The sequence below is a fragment of the Canis lupus genome, chromosome 7, assembly GCF_003254725.2.
Source record: "Canis lupus dingo isolate Sandy chromosome 7, ASM325472v2, whole genome shotgun sequence".
Lineage (NCBI taxonomy): Eukaryota > Metazoa > Chordata > Mammalia > Carnivora > Canidae > Canis > Canis lupus.
In genome coordinates this window covers 40764527-40784596 of record NC_064249.1, presented here as the reverse complement: position 1 = coordinate 40784596, position 20070 = coordinate 40764527, and the positions used below count along the sequence as shown (strand labels likewise).

The window sequence follows — 20070 nt, the reverse complement described above, 5'->3', positions numbered from 1 at the left end:
CCTTCCTGCCCCGCCCCGCCCCGCGGGCCGCGGGCCCCGCCTCCCCGCCGTCCAGCCGCCCCTCCGTCCCCTCCCTGGCGGGCGCCGGCGCTCCCCACCCCAGGCCGACGACAGCCCGAGTGAGAGGCAGGTGAGTGACCTGCCCCGGGGAGGGCCGCGGCGCGAGTTCTGCGTGAGGGTGGGGGCAGCGGAGGGCAGGGGGCACCTGTGTCCCCCCACCGCGGACCGCACGCAAGTGGCATGCCCTGAGGCCTCTTCCCGAGCCCCCGGAGTGCCTTGGGGGGCGGGGGGCTGCGCCCCAGCGTGACTCCCGGGGGAGGGGGGATGCTGGCGGGAGAGTGGGGCACCGTGTCCTTTTCCTGGGCTGAGGGGAGCCTTTGGAGCACCCACCCGGGAATCAAGGCCGCTTGAGTGCCAATCTCCGCTGTGCGCCATCCTGGCCATCGTCCCCTGTGCCTCCCCCACTCTTTCTAGGCGAGGACTCAGAACACGGTGCCTACCCATGGACTGTTGGAGGCACAGATGGACAAAACTCACCTCCTGGTTAGCACAGCGCCTGGTCAGGGCTTTGTTAGTGCCCCGGGCTCCCAGACAGGCCGGAGGGTTAGGGAAGGACCCAGGTGTGCAGCGCCCTGGCGCTCATCGCTTGACCAGTTTAGGGCACAGGAAATTGGCCAATGGTCTCCTGTATCTGTAGCCTCAGAAAGCCTTGGGCTGGGCAGATCATTTGAGGTGGCAAGGCTGGGGTGAGGCTGGGGGGTGGTCACCCCCTAGAGCGGGGCCCCACCAGCCCACCCCCAGCCCCACCCTATTGCCTGTCTTCAGTACTGGGTTCTCACTCTCCTGTTTTGACCTTTACAAGTGGCCTCTCCCAGGGCTGGGCTGTGACCCCAGTCCCCAGGGAGGGGAACAGCTTGTGCTGGCCCGAGGTTCCCAGGCTCGGGCTGAGCCGGACCTCTGCTCCAGGCAGGACTGGGCAAGGGGTCAGCTCTCACCCCTGGCCTCAGCGGGGGGCTGGTGCAGGCAAGGGGCTATTCTCAGAACTCCACCCCAATCCATGCTCTAATATCTGTGTGTGTGCCCACATGAGCCAAGTGTGGGGGCAGCTCTCCTGTCTCCTTCCTCTGTCCCTAGCTGCTCCTCTCTCACTCCCAAAGTCCTCCAAAGTCATCCCAGCACACTCACCACTGTAGTTGGGGCTCCCTTCCCAGCACAGAGGAGCTGGGTGGAGGCCAGGCTTGCCTCTCTGGCCCCCTGTCTTCACTGGGAGGTGAAACCAAGGGTTGGCATCTGCTTCTTCATTCCCCCTATTCCATCCCCTATCAGACTTTCCCAGAAGAGGAAATGGGCTCTCCAGGCAGAGATAGAGGTCACTGGGCTGCTGTCTGCCTGCCCCCCCCCCAGCTGCTGAGGAGGGTGCAAGAGTCAGGCAGGGCCTCCACGCTGTGCTCCCCAGACTCTTTAGAGTGGCCTGGGAAACACTGAGAAACAGCCTCCCTGGATTCATCCCAGCCCCACCAACCCAGCCCCGCCATCCCAGCCCCAGCCCCAGCATCCCAGCCCCCAGCATCCCAGCCCCCAGCATCCCAGGCCCCTCATCCCAGCCCCGGCCCCATCCCCAGCCCCCTCATCCCAGCCCCAGCATCCCAGTCCTGTCATCCCAGCCCCGTCATCCCAACCCCACCATCCCAGCCCCGGCCCCATCCCCAGCCCCAACATCCCAGCCCCCTCCTCCCAGCCCCACCATCTCAGCCCTGTCCCCAGCCCCCTCATCCCAGCCCCGTCCCCAACCCCAACCCCAACATCTCAGCCCCACCATCCCAGCCCCCTCATCCCAGCTCCACCACCCCAGCCTGGCCATCCCAGCCATCCCAGCTCCACCAGCTAGCTTAAGGAGGATGTTGATACCAAACCTGGCACATAATTGGGCAGGGAGAGGCCAGCAGGAGGAAGGGGAGACAAGAAAGGAGAGACAAAGCTGAAAATAGAGACAAAAATAGGGGAACAGAGATGGAGTGACATGGCAAACAAGAGCCAGAGGGAAGAAAGGGCAGACTTAGGAAAACAGAGCAGAGACCTAAAGAAAGAAAAGAAAGGGGTGGAGAGAAAAGAGAATCCAGTCTGAAGACCAGAGGGGAGGCAGAGGGAAAGGAGGGTGCAAAGGGGCAGCATGGACTTTAGGGTTTGGTAGCCCTGGTGCCAATCCCTGCTCTGCCCTCACTCGGCTGTGTGGCCTGAGGCAAATTACCTAACTCCTCTGGGATATCTTTATCTACAAAATGGGAAGCATAATGGCACCCACTTTTCAGGATTGCTGAGAGAATGACTAGAAATCAACTAGCCCACAGCACACATTCAATAGGGGGTGGTGATAGCTATCACAGCACTCACATGTGTCAAGACAGAGATCTCCAGAGAGACCCGCAGGTGGGGGGCTCTGACACGGGGCCTTCAGGGTCCCCTCCCCTGCCTCGGCCTCCCACCCCACCCTCACAAGGCGCATCAGGAACCCAGTCCCTCTGATTTCAGGGAGGGGGGAAGTGTGGGGCTACCCCAGGGCCCAAGGCCCATGGCACAGGGTAACAGCTCAGGCGTGTGGGCACACCTCCTCTTCCCCAGGTGACTCAGGGCCTTGCACCATGGTGCACTCATCCCTTAGGAACTTGGAACTCCCGCCATGAGGGTGGAGGCTCTATGACCTTCAGGGCCCTGGAATGACGGCCCAGTTCTGCTGACCGAGGAACTGAGGTGAAGCCATGGGCACCAGATGCCTCTCCCTCACCCACGGTGTGCCCCACAAAGTAACTTCAAGGCTGGCGAGAGTCAGCAGGGGCTTCAGTATTCATCTGGCTGCCTGCCTGGCTGCTCAGTGTGTTTTCTGGAGCTGGCCGGTGCTGGGGACAGTGGTGAGAAAGGCAGGAGAGTGCACAAACCCCACAGAGCTCTATTCCAGTGGGGGAGACAATCCTTAATCAAAAGTGTCATGGCCAAGGTGTGTGGGGGCGGAGGGAAGGCCCTGGGAGAGGAAGGAGATGGAGGGTCCTGCAGCCTGCGGGGAAGCCAGGGCACAAACCTGCAGTCCCAACACCGACCCCAGATCCAGCCATCAGGCTTGAAGGTTTCCGGGCTAGGGACCCCTGGACTGGCCTGGGTCAGTCCCACATGCCCTCCAGAGGAGGGACATGTGTGCCAAGCCTTTGGCTGGGGTCCAGGGAGGTGTTGGTCTGTGTGCAGTTTTGAGCCAGCCTGGAGTGGGGGACATGACTGGCCCATGCCCTTAGGCCGGGAGGAATGGGGGAAGTATGCTGAATCCCGGAGGTGGTTGGAGGGTGGACACCTGGCGGGCCTGGCTCCTGTGTGCCCTTTCCGAGGTGTGGGGAGCCACAGAGGGCGTCAGAGGGTGGCGGTGTGGGGGCAGGCTGGACGGAGTAGCTCCCCAGCCTGTGTCATCTGGGGCTTCTCTGCCCAGTGCTTCGTTCTTTGAAATCGGTTCTGATCCTGCTGTAGCTGCTGACGACCCCTTGGCCCAGAGCACATCGTGCTCCCCAGCGCTTCCATAGTCCTCCCTTGGTGAGGACAGCGGTGGCCGGCACCCGCAGGCAGTGGCAGGGCTGGGAGCGGCACCTGGCGCCAGCCTCTAGTAGGCATGCGATGGATGTTGAGTGAATCAGAATCCCCACAGTTTCCCTATTTCCTGATGAGTAAACAAGTCGGGCTGAGGACCCTCTAGCTCCTGTTTCCTGAGCCACAGAGAACACAGGGCCAGCCCCTCACCCCTGCCCCCTTCCCGCCCAGCCTCTAGTGAGCACACAGGCTTCCTGTCTCTCCATCCGGCCGACATGCCTGGCGTGCCGGAGGCCTGGCGGCCTGGCTGGAGGCAGGAGGGGCCATGTGTGACATGGACACATGCACACGAGTGGCGGGAGGCACAAAGTGGCCTGGCTGCTGGTGCACTGGGGCAGGATGCGTCCCTTTGTGCAGAGGCAGGGAGGGGCCTGCAGACTGAGGTCTACCGGCTGAATTGGGGGGACTAAGTGTCCTGTCTCCGTAGCAAAGATGGGTTTGGAAAGGGCACGGAGAAACAGACACAGAGACAGGAAAGCAACAGAGAGATAAGGGAGATAGATACAGGGCAAGGCACCCGTGGTTTCCGCTGCACACCCAAGGGTGCATGCCCTAGTGCAGTGAACGTACTACACAGCCCTACTATGCCTGGAAGCCTTGACTTAGGAAAGGAGAGAGAGGCAGAAATTGATGGAGAAAGGCAAAAAGGCAAAAGCAGAGAGGGCTTGTTTGTTTTCTTAAAGATTTTATTTATTAGAGAGAGAAAAGGGGCAGAGGAAGAGGGACAGAGAATCCAAAGCCAACTCCACACTGAGCATGAGCCTGACGTGGGGCTCAATCCCTGACTGTGAGATCACGACCTGAGCTGATCTACTGGCTGAGCCCCCTGGGCACTGTGAGGGCAGAACATTTTTGATGAAGCACAAAACAAAAACAAAAAGAGGCAGAGAGTCTAGAATAGAGAGTCTAGAATTTAGGGGATTCCTTTGTGTAGCAGCGCAGCCCCACCGGGCAGCTTCCGGGCTGAGGTCACTGGCAGTAGCGGTCCAACCCTCCCTGTACCCCAGGAGACGTGGCGGTCACACTCCCATTTTACAGGCAAGGGAATGGAGGCTCACAGGGCTAACTGACATGCCTGAGATCACACAGCTTTGAGTGACAACCTATAAGTCCTGGAACCTAGGGACTCCAAGATGGGAGGGGGACAGAGATAGAGATGAAGGGTGGGGGCAGTGGCACCAGGGGTTGGTGCTCAGGCTGGGGGCTGCAGGGGGAAGGAGAACATAGGCGTCCTGTCTCAGCAACTGCCTTTGGCTTAAGGATGTACCTGGCGGGCAGCCCATTGTTCTGAGGGATCAGGTTTTGTGGGGGGTCTGGCCCCCTCCCACTCCCACTTCCCTTCTCTGTGTCAGCAGCTAAGGCCCCATTCCCGGATCATCCTGGGGGTTCTTCAGAAAAAAACAAGAAACAGCTTTTCTTGGAATTAATACCCAAAGGGTATGACAGTGCCAAGGGCAGTGGGATGGGGATGGGGTGCAGGAGGCAGGGAGGCCCATCCTGAACACAGTGGATATTAATTGAGCACCTTCATCTGTATTAACTCCTGTATTGATCTGCAGGGACAGACAGTCCCACAGAGAGAAGTGCTACTGATCAACCCCTTTTACAGAGGAGGGGACTCAGAGCTGTGAGTCACTGCCCCCCCAGGGAAAAGTTACAGAGGGGACCTGGTGGGGAGGCCCTCGACTCTGCCTCCTGTCCACCAGGAACTCTACCCCATTCCGCAGATTCATTTTCCTCCTCCTAAGAGGCTAGGGCACAAGAGGACAGGACTCCCCGCTGGAGGGAATCGAAGAAGAGCTGGGGCCAGGCTGTGGGTGGGCCTGGAGGCCGCGCACTCCGCACTCCGGCCCTGGGGGCTCTGGGGGCTCAGGGCCTGGCCAGGGGCCAGCTGCCTTGCATCTTGAGGTGGAGGAGAAAGCTCGACTCATTCCCGACTGCAGACACATCCCAGTTCCCACGCCTCTGATGTGTTTTCTTGGCAGCCCCCCTCCCCTCCCCTCCCCCTGTCCGCCCCCACTAACGGTAGGCAGGCTCTCCCCCTGCTTAACTGACACTGTTACAAAGAGATGCAAAGCCCCTGGGATTCCCCGCCCGGGCTGGGCTGCCGAGAACCACTGGGAGCATGTGCCAGCGGGTTTGGGTTCCTGTGGGCTGGGTGGCCCTGGGGCCGGGACCCACTGCTGCCAGCATCCTCACCTGTAAAACAGTGCTGCTGGCCACAGTGGATGGAGGTCAGCTCCCAGAGACCCGTATACATTGTGGGGCTCCCCCCCTTTCTGCACACAGTAAATGATGCCAGGGGCTATGGGACATTCTCGGATGGGAAGGTGACAGGCAGGAGTCTATGGTGAGGGGGATGGGGCGCCCCCCCGCTGAGTGAGTTGTGTACCCCTGGGGCAGGACTAGGTTGGGGAGCCAGAGCTGTCTGATTCAAGCCATTGAGGGGTATGTTTAAGCAGGGATGCCCCAATGCTGGGGACCTTGGGGTATCAGGAAAGGATGTCTAGGACCTCAGATTCCCCAGCCCCTCAGGGAGTCTCAGATGGAAACAAGGCGGTGGGGGTGGGGCTCCGGCTTGGATCTGGTCTGGGTTCCTCCCTCCTCAGGGGCTGGGGTCAGTCAGGCCCTGCTGGGATTCACCTTCACCTCTCCCCTCCCTGCGGACCCCCTACCCCTGAATGGTCTCACAGATCCGCTGGGAACCCCATGCATTCCCTTTGGGAGAATATGATCTCCCCACCCCTCCTGCCAGCCAACTGATCACCAGGGTCAGCCCTGAGATGGGGGGGTGGTCAAGCCCTCCTCATACTCCCCTGCCCACCTCCTGAAGCCCCCATGCGAACCGTTTCCCCTAGACGTTGGCCGAGGAGGCAGTGACTGGCTGGAGGGGCCATGTGAAGGGTGGCCACCTGCTCTCTGCTGCCCTTCACCCTGCCCCAGGTTCTACCTGCCACGGGGTGTGTGTCCCACTACAGCCTCACGCTCTGGGGACACAGGTCCCGGAGAGGGGGGCACGAGGGGGTGATCTGGATCCATTCAGACTAAGGCACAGTCTGAGGACAGTTGGGGGCTGGGCAGAGGACAGGGTAGAGACGGGAAGTGTGTGAAGGCTCAGGATCCTGCAGGGGCCCAGTCAGGGGTGGCCCTGCAGGGAGGAGGTCACCTGGGAGCCCACATGGGGGGGCCATGGAGGTGGGCCCTGGACCTGCAAAGGTGGCCATGCAGGGCAGGGGTGGAAGGGATAGTTTGGGGATGGTGGGAGGAGGAGCCAAGTCTGTTCAGGAGGGGAATGGGGGGATGCAAAGGTTGCTGTGGGGTGGTGCCCTGGAACAGACTGGGGACTGTCTGAAGGATGCTGGTGACTGTGGCCTGGCTCTCTGAGACAGGTTGAACCTCCCCCTCAGCCCTGCAGAGGGGGCCAGGGTGCTCAGCTCAGGAGGCAGCTCCTGGAGGGAGGCTTCTGGCCCTGCCACTGGCATCCCACCTTCTGAGGACATGGTGTCCCACGACCCCACTCCTTGCTGCCCTCCCCCATGTATGTTCATTCTAGCCAGCCTCTATTTCCTGTTTTCAGGCTCCATATCCTGAGCACTGGGATCCCCCAGGACACTGTCTGGCCCCCCAGGCCCTGGGGTCTGGCCGAGCTGCCCTGCCCCCAGCTCATCTGAGTGGCTCAGGCTGCAGGAAGCCGCAGAGGCCTGGTGAGTTACCTGAGGAGTGATGGAGGCTAGAGGGGGACCTGTGCCCTGGGCCTGCAGTAACGGGGCCACCGGCCAGGGGACTGCAGGGTGGGAAGCCGGGGGCGACAGCAGCAGGAGGTGGTGGGAGGCAGTGGAGGGTGATACAGGTCACATCAGGCATCTCTCTCACTTGGACCTGGAGGGTGGGTAGAGGGGTGGCTGCGGGGACCCTGGAAGTGTGTGGGTGGGGGGCAGAGGGTGGGGCCAGGCAGCACGCATTCCAGAGATTCTCAGGGGGACAGGGGGGCCAGCAACCACGACCTCTTTCTCTTCTTAGGGAAAATCACTAGCAGATGTGGGCGCCTCAGGGAGGCAGGGAGCAGGGAGCTCTGAACACAGAATGTGAGCTGCGGGGGTGGGTGCTCAAGGAGCTCAGCCCCTCCCCAGCTCAGGAGCAGAGCAGACCCAGCTGAGGTCCTGACCCGCTGCCTGCCCTCCCGGTGGGCTCCCCACCCATTGCGTGGGCAGGCAAGGCCAGTAGGAGGCCGGTTGGAGGCCGTGGGGAGGGGAGTGGCTTCCAGATGGTCTGGGGGGTGGGGGAGGTGCAGGAGGGGGGCTCTTAAATCAGAGGCAGGGTTGGGGACCTCCTCAGGCAGGAGATAGCCCTGGGACTTGGGGACCATGGTGTTCTGGCAAGTGCCACTGCCTCTGGCCAGGTGGGGAGGGGGGCTTGCCCCTGGTGTGTCTGTGTCCCTGGTGTAAATCACCCCCAGCCTGATTTCAGGCTGCTAGTGCGTCCTCTCTGGCTGGGGACTTTGGAAGAGGTGGGCACAGTTGGCTCCTGGGAGCCCGCTGAGCTACAGTACCACCAGCAAACCCCTCCTCCCCACCGGGGCTAGGAGGCACCCCTTCAAGGTTGTCTGGACCAGCCCTCCTCCCACCCATCTTTGCCATGGGCTCCCAGCTGCTTCAGAGTGGGTTTGGCCCCGCCTGCATGCCTGCAGTGACAGGAAGCTCCCCCTGCAGTGGGGTTCCATTATGGACTGCTGAGAGTGTGAATTCTCACTCCAGCTGAGCCCCAGTGGGCTTCCCTCACGACATCCCCACCCGACATCCCCACCCGCTGCAGTTTGGTACCTGGGTATACCAGTGGCAGAGTGCCGGGGGAGGGGCTGGGCTGCGCCCTGGGGCTCAGAGGTACAGGGCAGGAGCCCTGCCTCCAGAGGCATTGGGCTGGGTGTGAGCAAAGGGTGCCGGAGGGATGGGGGGCAGTCTGCAGAGGAGGGGCATCACTTGAGGGAGACTTTCAGGGGTGAGGAGTCAGGTGAAGAATGGAGGGAGGATGGCCAGGTGGAGGGAACAGCCACCTGGTCAGGAACAGGACCTGAGGGAGCAGAGCCCACGGGGCATGGGGCCAGGCAGCCTTGGGTCTTCTGCACACCTCTTGCTGGTCCCCCCAGGCTTGTAGCTGTAGTACCTGTAGCCCGCCCGGCGCCCGGCCTCCGCGATGCCACCACCTCTGCGCTCCCTCCTCCTGGCCCTGGGCCTGGGGCTGGCTGGTACCCTCAACCCCAGTGACCCCAACACCTGCAGCTTCTGGGAAAGGTGAGGGGCCCTCGCTGCTTCCCCAGCTCCCCTGTGGCCTACTGGGTCTCCTCTTCCCTCCTACTTCTGCCTCCCCTCCTCTGCGCTCTCTGCCCCCCTCATAGGCTGCCTCTGACCCTGTCCTTTCCTGTCCCCGTCCCCTGTCCCTGTGGGAAGCTGGCTGTAGGACAGAGCACAGGGTGGGAGCCATTCACTGTGGAGCAAGCAAGGGGGCTGGTCCAGGGGAGCAGAGAGGACAGAGTTGGGGAAATGAGGCCTGGTGGGAGGCGGGGGGCGGGGGGTCGACCCTTCTCCATCAGCTGGGCCCAGAAATCAGTTCTAGCTCAATCTCCCATGTAGGGATGAGGAGGAGGGCAAGATGAAAGGCTCTGGTCCTATAGGGTGAGGAGGGGGCAATGATAGTGGTGTCCCTGGAACATTCCAATCTGGGAGGACCCCCTCCAGAAGGAGGGGGCCAGGATCAGGGTTCACCCTAGGCTTAGGGCAACCCCAAATCTAGGGGCAGCATGCCCCACCATGGTCCAGCCCTCATACCCCTGCTTCCTGAGTGCCCTGTGTCAGCCCCCTACACTGGCCCCTTACCCCATCCCGTCCTGCAGCTTCACCACCACCACCAAGGAGTCCCACACCCGCCCCTTCAGCCAGCTCCCCTCGGAGCCCTGTGACCGGCCCTGGGAGAGCCCCCACACCTGCCCCCAGCCCACGTGAGTGCACGTCCGTTCCCTTCAGCTGGCCCTGGCCCTGGCCCTGCACACCCTCATCTCTTCTTAAGACTCTGGAGTGCAGAGGACACTTCTGGCTTCAAAGCACTCAAGGGGTGGTTTGGGGAGCTCATGTGGGGTGTGTGCATGCGTGGGGTATTGCATGCCTGTGTGTGTGCGTGTGGTCAGGGAGGGGGCAATGAGGGAGCGCTCCTGTGCTCCCCTGGGCCTTCCCCAGTGCCACACTGTGATGGGGTGGATGGCCTGGCCTCAGCGGGGGCACTGAGGGCCACCATTGGGGTCTCCCCTAGAGTTGTCTACCGGACAGTGTACCGCCAGGTGGTGAAGACAGACCACCGGAAGCGCCTGCAGTGCTGCCAGGGCTTCTATGAGAGCAGGGGCACCTGTGTCCGTGAGTCCTGGGTGGGGGCAGGGTGGTGGTAGCTGGGGCCGTGGGGTGTGGGGCCCTGGCCCACCCTTCCCAGTTCTTCCCCGTCCCCTCTGGGTTTGTCCCCCTAGGACAGCAGCTGCCCTCTCTGCCTGGCTCTCCACTGTGCAGTCTCTGTCTCTGCATGTCCGCCTGTCTCTGGGCTGCCTGTGTCTCTCTGTCACCATGGGTCTGGGCCCATCTTTGTCTCTTCCTGGCCCTGTCTCTCTGCTGCTGTCTTTGACTTGTCACTGCCCAGGCTCTCCAGCCCACCCCGAATCCCCCCCGACCAGAATCTGCTTGGGCCCTCTCCCCTTCCCTCAGTCCTGTAGAGACCCCTGCCCACCTGCCCCCTCTGCCCACCCTGCTCTGCACAGCAGCCATGTCTGGTCCCTACCTGAGTGTCCCCTCTCCATTTCCTTAACAAGATACTTGGAGAATGTCACAGAGTGGGCCTGGGGAGCCTGCAGTTCTGAGCTCTGGTCCACTTCTGGCCTGAGATGTGGGCCCTCACTGTTCTGTGGCACCTCTTAGAGGCAGAGGTGCTACTGGTGTGTGTGGGGGCTCAGTTGGTGAAGCGTCTGCTTTCAGCTTGGGTCATGATCTCGGGGTCCTGGGATCTAGTCCCCCATTGGGTTCCCTGCTCAGTGGGGAGTCTGCTTCTCCTTCTCTTACTACCCTTGCTGTCTCTGTCAAATAAATAAAATCTTAAAAAAAAAAAAAAAAAGAAAAAAAGAAGTGCTGGGGGGGTGATTACCAGGCCCCATGCAGAGGAGGGTGGGGTCGAGCTTCCAGGGAGGAGAGGGGGTTGGGAGCAGGGAAAGCGCTTCTCACTCGCTCCATCTCTGCCCCAGCACTTTGCGCCCAGGAGTGCGTTCATGGCCGCTGTGTGGCGCCCAATCGGTGCCAGTGTGCGCAGGGCTGGCGGGGTGACGACTGTTCCAGTGGTGAGTGCCTGGTGATAGCAGGGACAGAGGACCCTGGGCAGCACCCTCCCCACTGCTCACAGGTGCTTGGTCCCCTAGGACAGGTACCCCAAGAGCTCCATGGTAGCTAGCTGCCTCTTCTGGGGGTGTGGTACAGGGCATGGGTTAGGGGGCCAGCTGGGAGACAGAGCAGGGACTGAGTGGACGCTGGGGAGGGGGCAAGCCCCTGGTGACATCCTTCTACCTTCATCCCACAGCATGTGCCCCAGGAATGTGGGGGCCACAGTGTGACAAGCCCTGCCACTGCGGCAACAGCAGCTCCTGTGACCCCAAGAGTGGAGCGTGTCTCTGCCCTTCTGGCCTACAACCCCCACACTGCCTCCAGCCCTGCCACCCCGGCCAGTATGGCCCTGCCTGCCAGTTGCGCTGCCAGTGCCATGGAGCACCCTGTGACCCCCAGACTGGAGCCTGCTTCTGCCCCCTGGAGAGAACTGGACCCAGGTGCACAATGGGTCGCAGGGATACATGGGGATATGAGGGGACTCAGACTGGGTCCCAAACGGGACAGAATGGAGAGGCCAAGGTCCTCATCCCAACTCTGCCACTAGCTAGTTGAGGGACCTTGAACAAATCATTGACTGTTCACGTGCTTGCTTCCCATGTGTAAGAGGGCAACAGTGTCCTCCACCTAGAAGGCTCGCTATGAAGATGGCCTGAGCGTGCATGTGTGTGAACATGTGTCGCCAAGTGGGGCTGAGACAGGGTCCCACAGAAGCCGGTTGCAAGGAGGCGTGGGCGGTGTGAGGGAGAGGCACTAGGTAGAGATCCTGAGGGGCTCCTCTGGGACAGAAAGGCTATGGCCGGCAGAAGCATTCCCCCAGAGGTGACAGCAGGAGCAGGGGTGCCCTACCCCATTTGGTGCTGCTGGCTGTTCTGCACCATTTCTGGTCCCAGAAACCTTTAGCTTTCTGACTCCTGTGGTCCCCAACAGGGAAGGGGGAGGGGACCGGAAGGCTGGATGCCTCACTGAGCTCTGAGGCCTCTGGATTAGCTCCCAGAAAAGCGGGCAGGTGGCAGCCCTTGGAGGCAAAGGGGAAGCAGGTATTGCTGTGGCACATGCTGACCTCGGCTGCTTTGCCCAGCAGCTGTGAGGTGGCCTGTCTTCGGGACACCCGTGGATTCTCCTGCCCCAGCACCTATCCCTGCCACAACGGGGGTGTCTTCCAGGCCTCTCAGGGCTCCTGCAGCTGCCCCCCCGGCTGGATGGTGAGAAGGCTGGGCCTGCGGGTATGGGGTGGTTCTCAGCAGGGCTGGGAGGAGGCTGTGTGAAGGGGATGGGATCCCTGACCCGCAGAGGTTTGGGGTTTGAGGTCCGGGGAAGTCAGGGGGTCCCCTTCCTGTTGGGAGGGTCGGGGCGCCTGGGGCTCTGTGCATTTTCCACGTCTCCAGGGCACCATCTGTTCCCTGCCCTGTCCGGAGGGCTTCCACGGACCCAACTGCTCCCAGGAGTGCCGCTGTCACAACGGTGGCCTTTGCGACCGGTTCACCGGGCAGTGTCGCTGCACTCCAGGCTACACGGGGGATCGGTGAGTGGCTTTGCGGTCGCGGGAGCGGCGGCGGGTGGGTGTGGTGTGGGCGCCGCCAGGCTCACTCAGCGGGCGCCCAGGTGCCAGGAGGAGTGCCCCGTGGGCCGCTTCGGCCAGGACTGCGCCGAGACGTGCGACTGCGCCCTGGGCGCTCGCTGCTTCCCCGCCAACGGCGCGTGCCTGTGCGAGCACGGCTTCACCGGGCACCGCTGCGCCGAGCGCCTCTGCCCCGACGGCCTCTACGGCCTCAGCTGCCAGGAGCCCTGCACCTGCGACCCGGAGCACAGCCTCAGGTGGGCCGCGCCCGAGGGTCGAGGGTCGGAGGCCAGTGGGAGCCGCCACGGGTGCTGAAGCCGCGGACGCTGGCCCGGGGGCGGGAGGGGCCTCGGGCACGGGTGCGGGGGCGCGCTCAGGACGGCCCCCGTCCCCGGTTCGGTGGAGTCCCGCGTCCGCCGCGCCGAGGGCCCGAGGGGCGGGGGACCCCGGGGAGCCGGGCAGGCGCGCGCCGACCCGGTCCGACGGCGCCCGCTCCCGCCACAGCTGCCACCCGATGAGCGGAGAGTGCTCGTGCCTGCCGGGCTGGGCTGGCCTGTACTGCAACGAGAGCTGCCCGCAGGACACGCACGGGCCCGGCTGCCAGGAGCACTGCCTCTGCCTGCACGGCGGCGTGTGTCAGCCCGACAGCGGCCTGTGCCGGTGTGCGCCCGGCTACACGGTGAGGCCCGGCGATGGCCCGGGGGCGGGCGGAGGGGCCGGGCCGCCCCCTCACGGCCCCCTCCCGCGCCTTCAGGGCCCGCACTGCGCCAGCCTCTGCCCCCCCGACACCTACGGAGTGGGCTGCTCCGCGCGTTGCTCCTGCGACAACGCCATCGCCTGCTCGCCCATAGACGGCGCCTGCGTCTGCAAGGAGGGTAATGGGGCGGGGCCTCCGGGGAGGGGCGGCTTGGGGGCTGGGCCACGGGGACGAAGGAGGGCCCAAGGGCAGGGGCGGGCCCGGGGCAGGGGAGAGGCTGCAGGGTGAGGGTGGAGCCCCGGGCAGCAGCTGGACGGTGGGAAAGTAGCCAGGCTACTTCCTTCCTGGAATATCCACTTTGCTTTTCTTCAACCACAAAAATCCTCCTGGTGCTTAAAGGCCCAGTCAGAAGCCCCCTTTCGGGCGAGCATGCCTCACCCTCTGTCATCTAGAACCATACAAGGGCAGGGCCGGGAAGGGCTTCTGAGATCCGCCCCGGGCCCGCTGGCCACCTGGAGGCTGGGTTCTGACGCGGATTTGTGGTACTTGGCTGGCTCTCTGTGATATTTAACCAACCTCCAGTCCCCACACCTCCCCGTAGTCTTACACGTGATCTGCGTTAACTCATTTAGTTACCAGGCTTGGGATTTGCTCTAAGCATTTGGATTTTCTGCCAAGCCTCCCCATTCTGCAGGAGAGGCAGGCCGCAGAAGGGGGTGATGCACCACGGGCAGCCATCTAGCGTCTTCGCAGCTTCAACCGGTGCACATGCTTGCCTCCTGCCTGGGCCCTGAACTTCCACTTCCCACTTCCACTTCCCACTTGCACTTCCACTTCCACTCCCAGCTCCTAACACAGAGCCCCACACAGCCGATGCCCCGTATGTGTGCTTGTTCAGGGTCCGGGCTGGATCCCCATGCCTACCTGCAGGGCCCCTCTTCCAGGTTGGCAGCGTGGTAACTGCTCTGTGCCCTGCTCGCCTGGAACCTGGGGCTTCGGTTGCAATGCCAGCTGCCAGTGTGCCCACGAGGCAGCCTGCAGCCCCCAAACTGGAGCCTGTACCTGCACCCCTGGGTGGCATGGGACCCACTGCCAGCTCCCCTGCCCGGTAAGTGCTCAACAGCCTGGTCTGCCTAGGGGAGGGCAGGTCATAGCCACCCCCTACCCCAGCCCCAGCTGACTGACTGGCCTGCCCTGCCCTCTACTCGCTCTCCTAGAAGGGGCAGTTTGGAGAAGGCTGTGCCAGTCGCTGTGATTGTGACCACTCTGATGGCTGCGACCCTGTTCATGGACACTGCCAGTGCCAGGCTGGCTGGACAGGTGAGAATTGAGGGGTCCTGGCCCCAGTCCCGCAGCAGAATTGGGGGATATATCCTACAGGAAATGTATCCAGAAGAGCCCCTGTGGAAGTGGGGAGGCCTGGCCAGGCTCATTCTCCCCTTCTCTCCCACAGGTACCCGCTGTCACCTGCCCTGTCCCGAGGGCTTCTGGGGAGCCAACTGTAGTAACACCTGTACCTGCAAGAATGGGGGCACCTGCATCCCCGAAAATGGCAATTGTGTGTGCACCCCTGGATTCCGAGGCCCCTCCTGCCAGAGATGTGAGGCTCCCTCTCCTTCCTCCACTTGCCAGCAGGAGGGTGCAGTTCAACTTCAGATGCCAGAAGCCCCCTGAGGGTACCCCTCTTGGTTTCTTCTACCCCAAGTCACCACTGGCCTCTTTCCCCCAGCCTGTCAGCCTGGCCGCTATGGAAAACGCTGTGTGCCCTGCAAGTGTGCCAACCACTCCTCCTGCAACCCCTCAGATGGGACCTGCTACTGTCTGCCTGGCTGGACAGGGACCAATTGCTCCCAATGTACGTGGCGGCTTGTGTGTGAGAGCGCATGTGTGGGCAGCCGACAGGTAGGCTGAGGACCAGAGGCTTCTGTTCTGCTGCTTTGGGGTATAAAAGCCTCTGGGCCCACTTTGATTCAATAGTTTATATAAACAGTACAAGCATTATATAATCACCTGAGTACTCGGGGTACAGCAGTGAACAACAGGTCAGGAGGACAAGTCTTCTGCTCTTCTGCAGGGGAGCCTCGGAAGGGCATTATTTGGATATGGGGAGATCCCTAAGCTTGGTTTTGGACATGTTCTTTTTTTGCCTCTGCATTTTTTGATTTATATTTATTTTAAAGATTTTATTTACTTATTTGAGAGAGACAGAGCATGAGCAGGGGGAGGGGCAGAGGGAGAGGGAGAAGCAGACTCCCCATTGAGCAGGAAGCCCAAAGTGGGGCTCAATCCCAGGACCCCTGGATCATGACCTGAGCTGAAGGTAGACGCTTCATCGACTGAGCCACCCAGGCACCCCTTCAATTTATATTTGTATGTGGCTTCTTCCTCATGTAAATATATAAAGAACATCATGGAACAGATTAGTCCAAAAACCAAGTACCACAAGCATTAGAAAGGAGAAATGAGAAGCTGTGACCCAGAAAAGGCTGGCTGTGGGCTCGGAGGTGGCGGGCGGGGAGGTCGCCATAGAATTCGCTTCCATTGACCATTAGGGGATTCACTAATGTCAGGCATACCAAGGTTATACCTCAGATAGTATGGGTGCTTACTTCCCTCTTGTGTTAAAGAGAAAAAAAGAATCCAAGGCTAAGCAACGCAGGGTCGTATAGAAGAGTGGTTGTCTGGCCCTGGCCATGGGATTTTGAAATGGCCATTAGATAACCAAGTGCAGGTTTCAGTGGGCAGCTGGGCACATGATGAGCATCTGTGAATCATCGGTGTGCAGCTGTGGTTCAAAACCTTGGTGTCCCAGAGAGACCAACCCTGAGCAGATTCGGTGATGCTGGGGGCCGAGGATTCATCCAGTAGGGGCTTGCCCTGCCCCTCCAGACCATCACTTGTCTCCTGCAGCATGCCCTCGAGGCCGCTGGGGAGCCAACTGTGCCCAGCCCTGCCTGTGCCGCCATGGGGGGACCTGCCACCCTCAACATGGAAGCTGTTCCTGCCCTCCAGGCTGGACTGGACACCTCTGCTTGGAAGGTACCAATGGAAGGGGAACTCATGCCCTGCACCCAAGCCCCAAGACTGCAGGTTTCTGCCCCTTACCCCACCTGCCTCCTTGTCCCTCTCCCAGGCTGCTCTCCCGGGATGTTTGGTGCCAACTGCTCCCAGCTCTGCCAGTGTGGTCCTGGAGAGAGGTGCCACCCGGAGACTGGGGCCTGCCTGTGTCCCCCGGGATACAGTGGTGCCCCCTGCAGGATTGGTGAGTTCTTTGCTAGTCCCCCTCCTCCTCCGCGGTGTCCCCAGGGAACCAGGACCCAGATCCTTCATCTTCCCTGCCTCCCTACTGGGGCCTCTCCTCTGCACACGCCCTATGCTCACCAGCAGAGCCCAGACACCATGTTGAGTGGCCGTCCTATCCTCCTAGGAAGCCAGGAGCCCTTCACCATGATGCCTACCTCTCCAGTGACCTATAACTCGCTGGGGGCGGTGATTGGCATCGCAGTGCTTGGGTCCCTGGTGGTGGCCCTGCTGGCACTGTTCATTGGCTACCGCCATTGGCAGAAAGGCAAGGAGCACCAACACCTGGCTGTCGCCTACAGCAGCAGGCGCCTGGACAGCTCTGAGTATGTCATGCCAGGTGAGCTGGCCCGGCAGGGCACACGTGAAGGGCTGGCTTATAGGCTCCAGGAGGGTGGGGGCAGGGAGGATATGGGAAGTGGGGACTTGGAGGGAGAAGAGAAGTTGGGAGAGACCAACTGCTGATCTGCTGGGACAGCAGCTCTCCTGGGCTGAGGCCTGTTCTGCCCGGCCAGGTCACCATGCATCTGTATCTCTTCATGCAGATGTCCCTCCAAGCTACAGCCACTACTACTCTAACCCCAGCTATCACACCCTGTCACAGTGTTCCCCGAATCCCCCGCCTCCTAACAAGGTCAGTGCTGGTGGAGGGGATGCACTGTGAGGGGTGGGCACAGACCTAGTTCTCTGGAAAGTTCCATCCTGGCATGTTACTTTCCCTATCCAACCCTTCCACTAGGTTCCAGGCAGTCAGCTCTTCGCCAGCCTTCAAGTCCCTGAACGGCCAGGGGGAGCTCATGGGCACGAAAACCACACCACCCTGCCTGCTGACTGGAAGCACCGCCGGGAGCCCCCACCAGGGCCCCTGGACAGGGGTAAGAGCCTGGAGGCCGGGGCCCCTGGTGAGGGTGGCCAGGGCAGCCCAGCCTCCTGCCCCACTTGAATGTGGATCTCTGAAGAAGGGGTCTGGGCTCCAGTTCCAGAGGAGGTGGGAGCCTGGAAACAAGAGCAGAGTCTGATCACCCAATGCTTCCTCCTCCTCCTCCTTCTCAGGTAGCGGCCGCCTGGACCGAAGCTACAGCCACAACCACGGTAGCAATGGTGGCCCAGGCCTATTCTCCAGCAAAGGTATGGGCACAGGGGCGAGGGAGGGGGCTGAGCTGGGGGTGAGGAGCCATGGCCTCCACAGAGCCTGACTTCCTTCCTCTCTCTTTATGGCCTGTCTCTGAAGAGGAGCTGGGGGCCAGCGTGGCTTCCCTGAGCAGTGAAAACCCCTATGCCACCATCCGGGACCTGCCCAGCCTCCTAGGGAACCCCTGGGAGAGCAGCTATGTGGAGATGAAAGGCCCACCATCAGGGTCACCCCCCAGGCAGCCCCCTCAGCTCCGGGACAGCCAGAGGCGGCGACACCCCCAGCCACAGAGAGACAGTGGCACCTATGAACAGCCCAGTCCTCTGACCTACGGTGAGCCTCCCTTCTCTGCTGGGGCAGGGGCTCGAGGTAACCAGGATGAGGGAGGGGGAAGGAAGGGTCAGAGGAGGAGAGCCCAGCAGGGGGCATGGTGTGGCAGCAGGAGCGTGAACTTTGGGCTCAGACTTGGGTTCATACCAGGCAAAGTCCTGGTTCCTAGGAGCAGTGGTTCCTACCTCACAGAGCTGAGGATTTGAAATGGTGGTCCTACAGGACCTGACTTGTAGGATCAGTACCCAGAAAAGGGGAACACAGTGACACAGGTTGGTGGCACAGTGTCCTCATCCTGTGAGGGGGGCAGGTCAGGGTGAGGACATGAACAATTGGCCTGCATCCAGGCACCATCTGTCTGTCTGTGGGCAGGAGAGGCAGCAGAGGGGAGGAGGGGGGAGGGAGGAGAAGGGAGGATCCACCTCCCATCCTATCCCCTCTCTGTCCCCAGACCGAGACTCTGTGGGCTCCCAGCCCCCACTGCCTCCGGGCCTGCCCCCTGGCCACTACGACTCCCCGAAGAACAGCCACATCCCTGGACACTATGACTTGCCTCCAGTACGCCATCCCCCGTCACCCCCACTCCGGCGCCAGGACCGCTGAGGAGTCAGGGTGGCACGCATACCATTCTTTGCTGCCCAAGGCTGGGGACAGAGCCTGCCATCCTGCCAGGAGCAGGGAGAGGACTGGCAGGCCGTGAACACAGACACGTTTACTAGAGGCAGTGGATGCTGAGGAGTCAGGGCCTGGCTCCTAGGTTACAGGATGGGAGACCCTGGTCCGCGGGAAGCCCACATTCCCTTTCCTGTGTGTCCGGGCCTGCTGTTTCCCAAGGCCCCAGGGCCCTCGTACATAAACTGCTGGGATGAATGTTGCTAGAAAAGTCTGATTGCAGATTAATGTAAAAAATGTATATTGGGTTCCTTTTCTGTGCACTCCCAGGTGGGGCTGTGTGTGTGTGTGTGTGTGTGTGTGTGTGTGTTTTCAGAGGGCTTCTCGACACACAGCCTGTCCTGGGGGCACTCAGTGTGTAGTCGAGAGGCAGCCCAAACCCAGCTAACTGGCCTCCCTGCATCACTTGGTACCTGCTCCAACGCCTGCTCAGAGTACAAGGTGGTTAGGCAACCTCTGTCTGAAAGTCTTCATGAGTGGGCGCCCCATGGCTCTCTCGCTAGAGTCAAAACAGCCAAGGGCTTTAGGGGCTCTGCTGGCCGGGCCTGTTTCTTCAGCCTCACCTTGAACTGTGTTCGCTGTCACTCCATTGCAGTCACCCTGTGCTCCAGGTCCTCCTTCTAGCCACACTCCTTCCTACCACAGGGACTTTGCACACTCAGTCCTCTTCTCTTCCACTTACCTGTTAACTGCTGTTGGTCCTTCACCTCTCTCCTCATGGAAGCACTTCTCTTACACAGCACAGGTCGCACCTGAATGCATTCGTGGATGCCTGCAGGAGGCCTTCAGGTACTAGCCCTCTCTGGAATGGTGGTTTCTTTATGTGATCTTTTGATTAATCTCTGCCTCCCTCACCAGACTGTAGGTTCTCTGAAGGCAGGAATCATGTATTATGCTCAATATTGGTTCCCCTTGCCACACAGTAGGCACTCAATAAATGTTCCGCAAAAGACTGAGTGGTTGAGCGATCTGAAAGTACCAGTGGAAAGTGCTGCGTAAGTGCTCCGGTGCGGGCAGACTGTTGCACTCTGAGCGCATAGACCGCATAAGTCAGGTCTTCCCCAGGGGTGGCCTGTCCACGCGCAGCGTTGCAAAGGCCTGGAGGAGGGCAGGTGCTGGGAATGCCAGAAGGTGAGCAGAACCAGCCGGCTGCGGAGGCTGGAGGCGGCCAGGCAGAGAGGAGAGGGGGCCTGTCCATGTGGGACAGACTTTGATTCCGGATCCACCAACTGCCCGCACCTCCCAGAGGCTAATTCGATGGGCGGAGAGTAGAAATCCAGCGCCACACCTTTTCCAACAGGAGCCTTCTTCTTTCAGGACAGGAGGGCAGACCCCAGAAAGTGGATCTGCC

The 20070-nt window shown here is 61.3% G+C and overlaps 1 protein-coding gene across 2 annotated transcripts; it reads left to right on the top strand.

Moving 5' to 3' along the window:
• On the top strand, positions 1-19671 carry PEAR1 (platelet endothelial aggregation receptor 1). 2 transcript variants are annotated; one of them, XM_025430790.3, is made up of 24 exons: positions 1-130; positions 7202-7328; positions 8768-8912; positions 9512-9616; positions 9925-10025; positions 10895-10987; positions 11224-11467; positions 12112-12232; positions 12416-12552; positions 12633-12845; positions 13093-13267; positions 13343-13463; positions 14230-14393; positions 14503-14605; positions 14739-14885; positions 15015-15140; positions 16196-16324; positions 16419-16547; positions 16713-16925; positions 17131-17219; positions 17325-17460; positions 17639-17713; positions 17817-18050; positions 18499-19671. In XM_025430790.3, exons 3-24 carry the CDS (start codon positions 8815-8817, stop codon positions 18648-18650), a joined length of 3105 nt encoding a protein of 1034 aa, XP_025286575.3. In that variant the 5' UTR covers positions 1-130; positions 7202-7328; positions 8768-8814; the 3' UTR covers positions 18651-19671. The 2 variants fall into 2 exon arrangements, with proteins under 2 accessions (XP_025286575.3, XP_025286576.3); XM_025430791.3 differs by lacking the exon at positions 9512-9616.
• The last annotated feature ends 399 nt before the right edge of the window (positions 19672-20070 follow it).

Coding starts and splice junctions, on each gene's coding strand:
- PEAR1 (XM_025430790.3), top strand. CDS start 8,815: ATGCCACCACCTCTGCGCTCCCTCCTCCTGGCCCTGGGCCTGGGGCTG. Junction 14,886..15,014: donor AGGCCCCTCCTGCCAGAGAT/GTGAGGCTCCCT, acceptor TCTTTCCCCCAG/CCTGTCAGCCTGGCCGCTAT. Junction 17,220..17,324: donor ATCCCCCGCCTCCTAACAAG/GTCAGTGCTGGT, acceptor CCCTTCCACTAG/GTTCCAGGCAGTCAGCTCTT.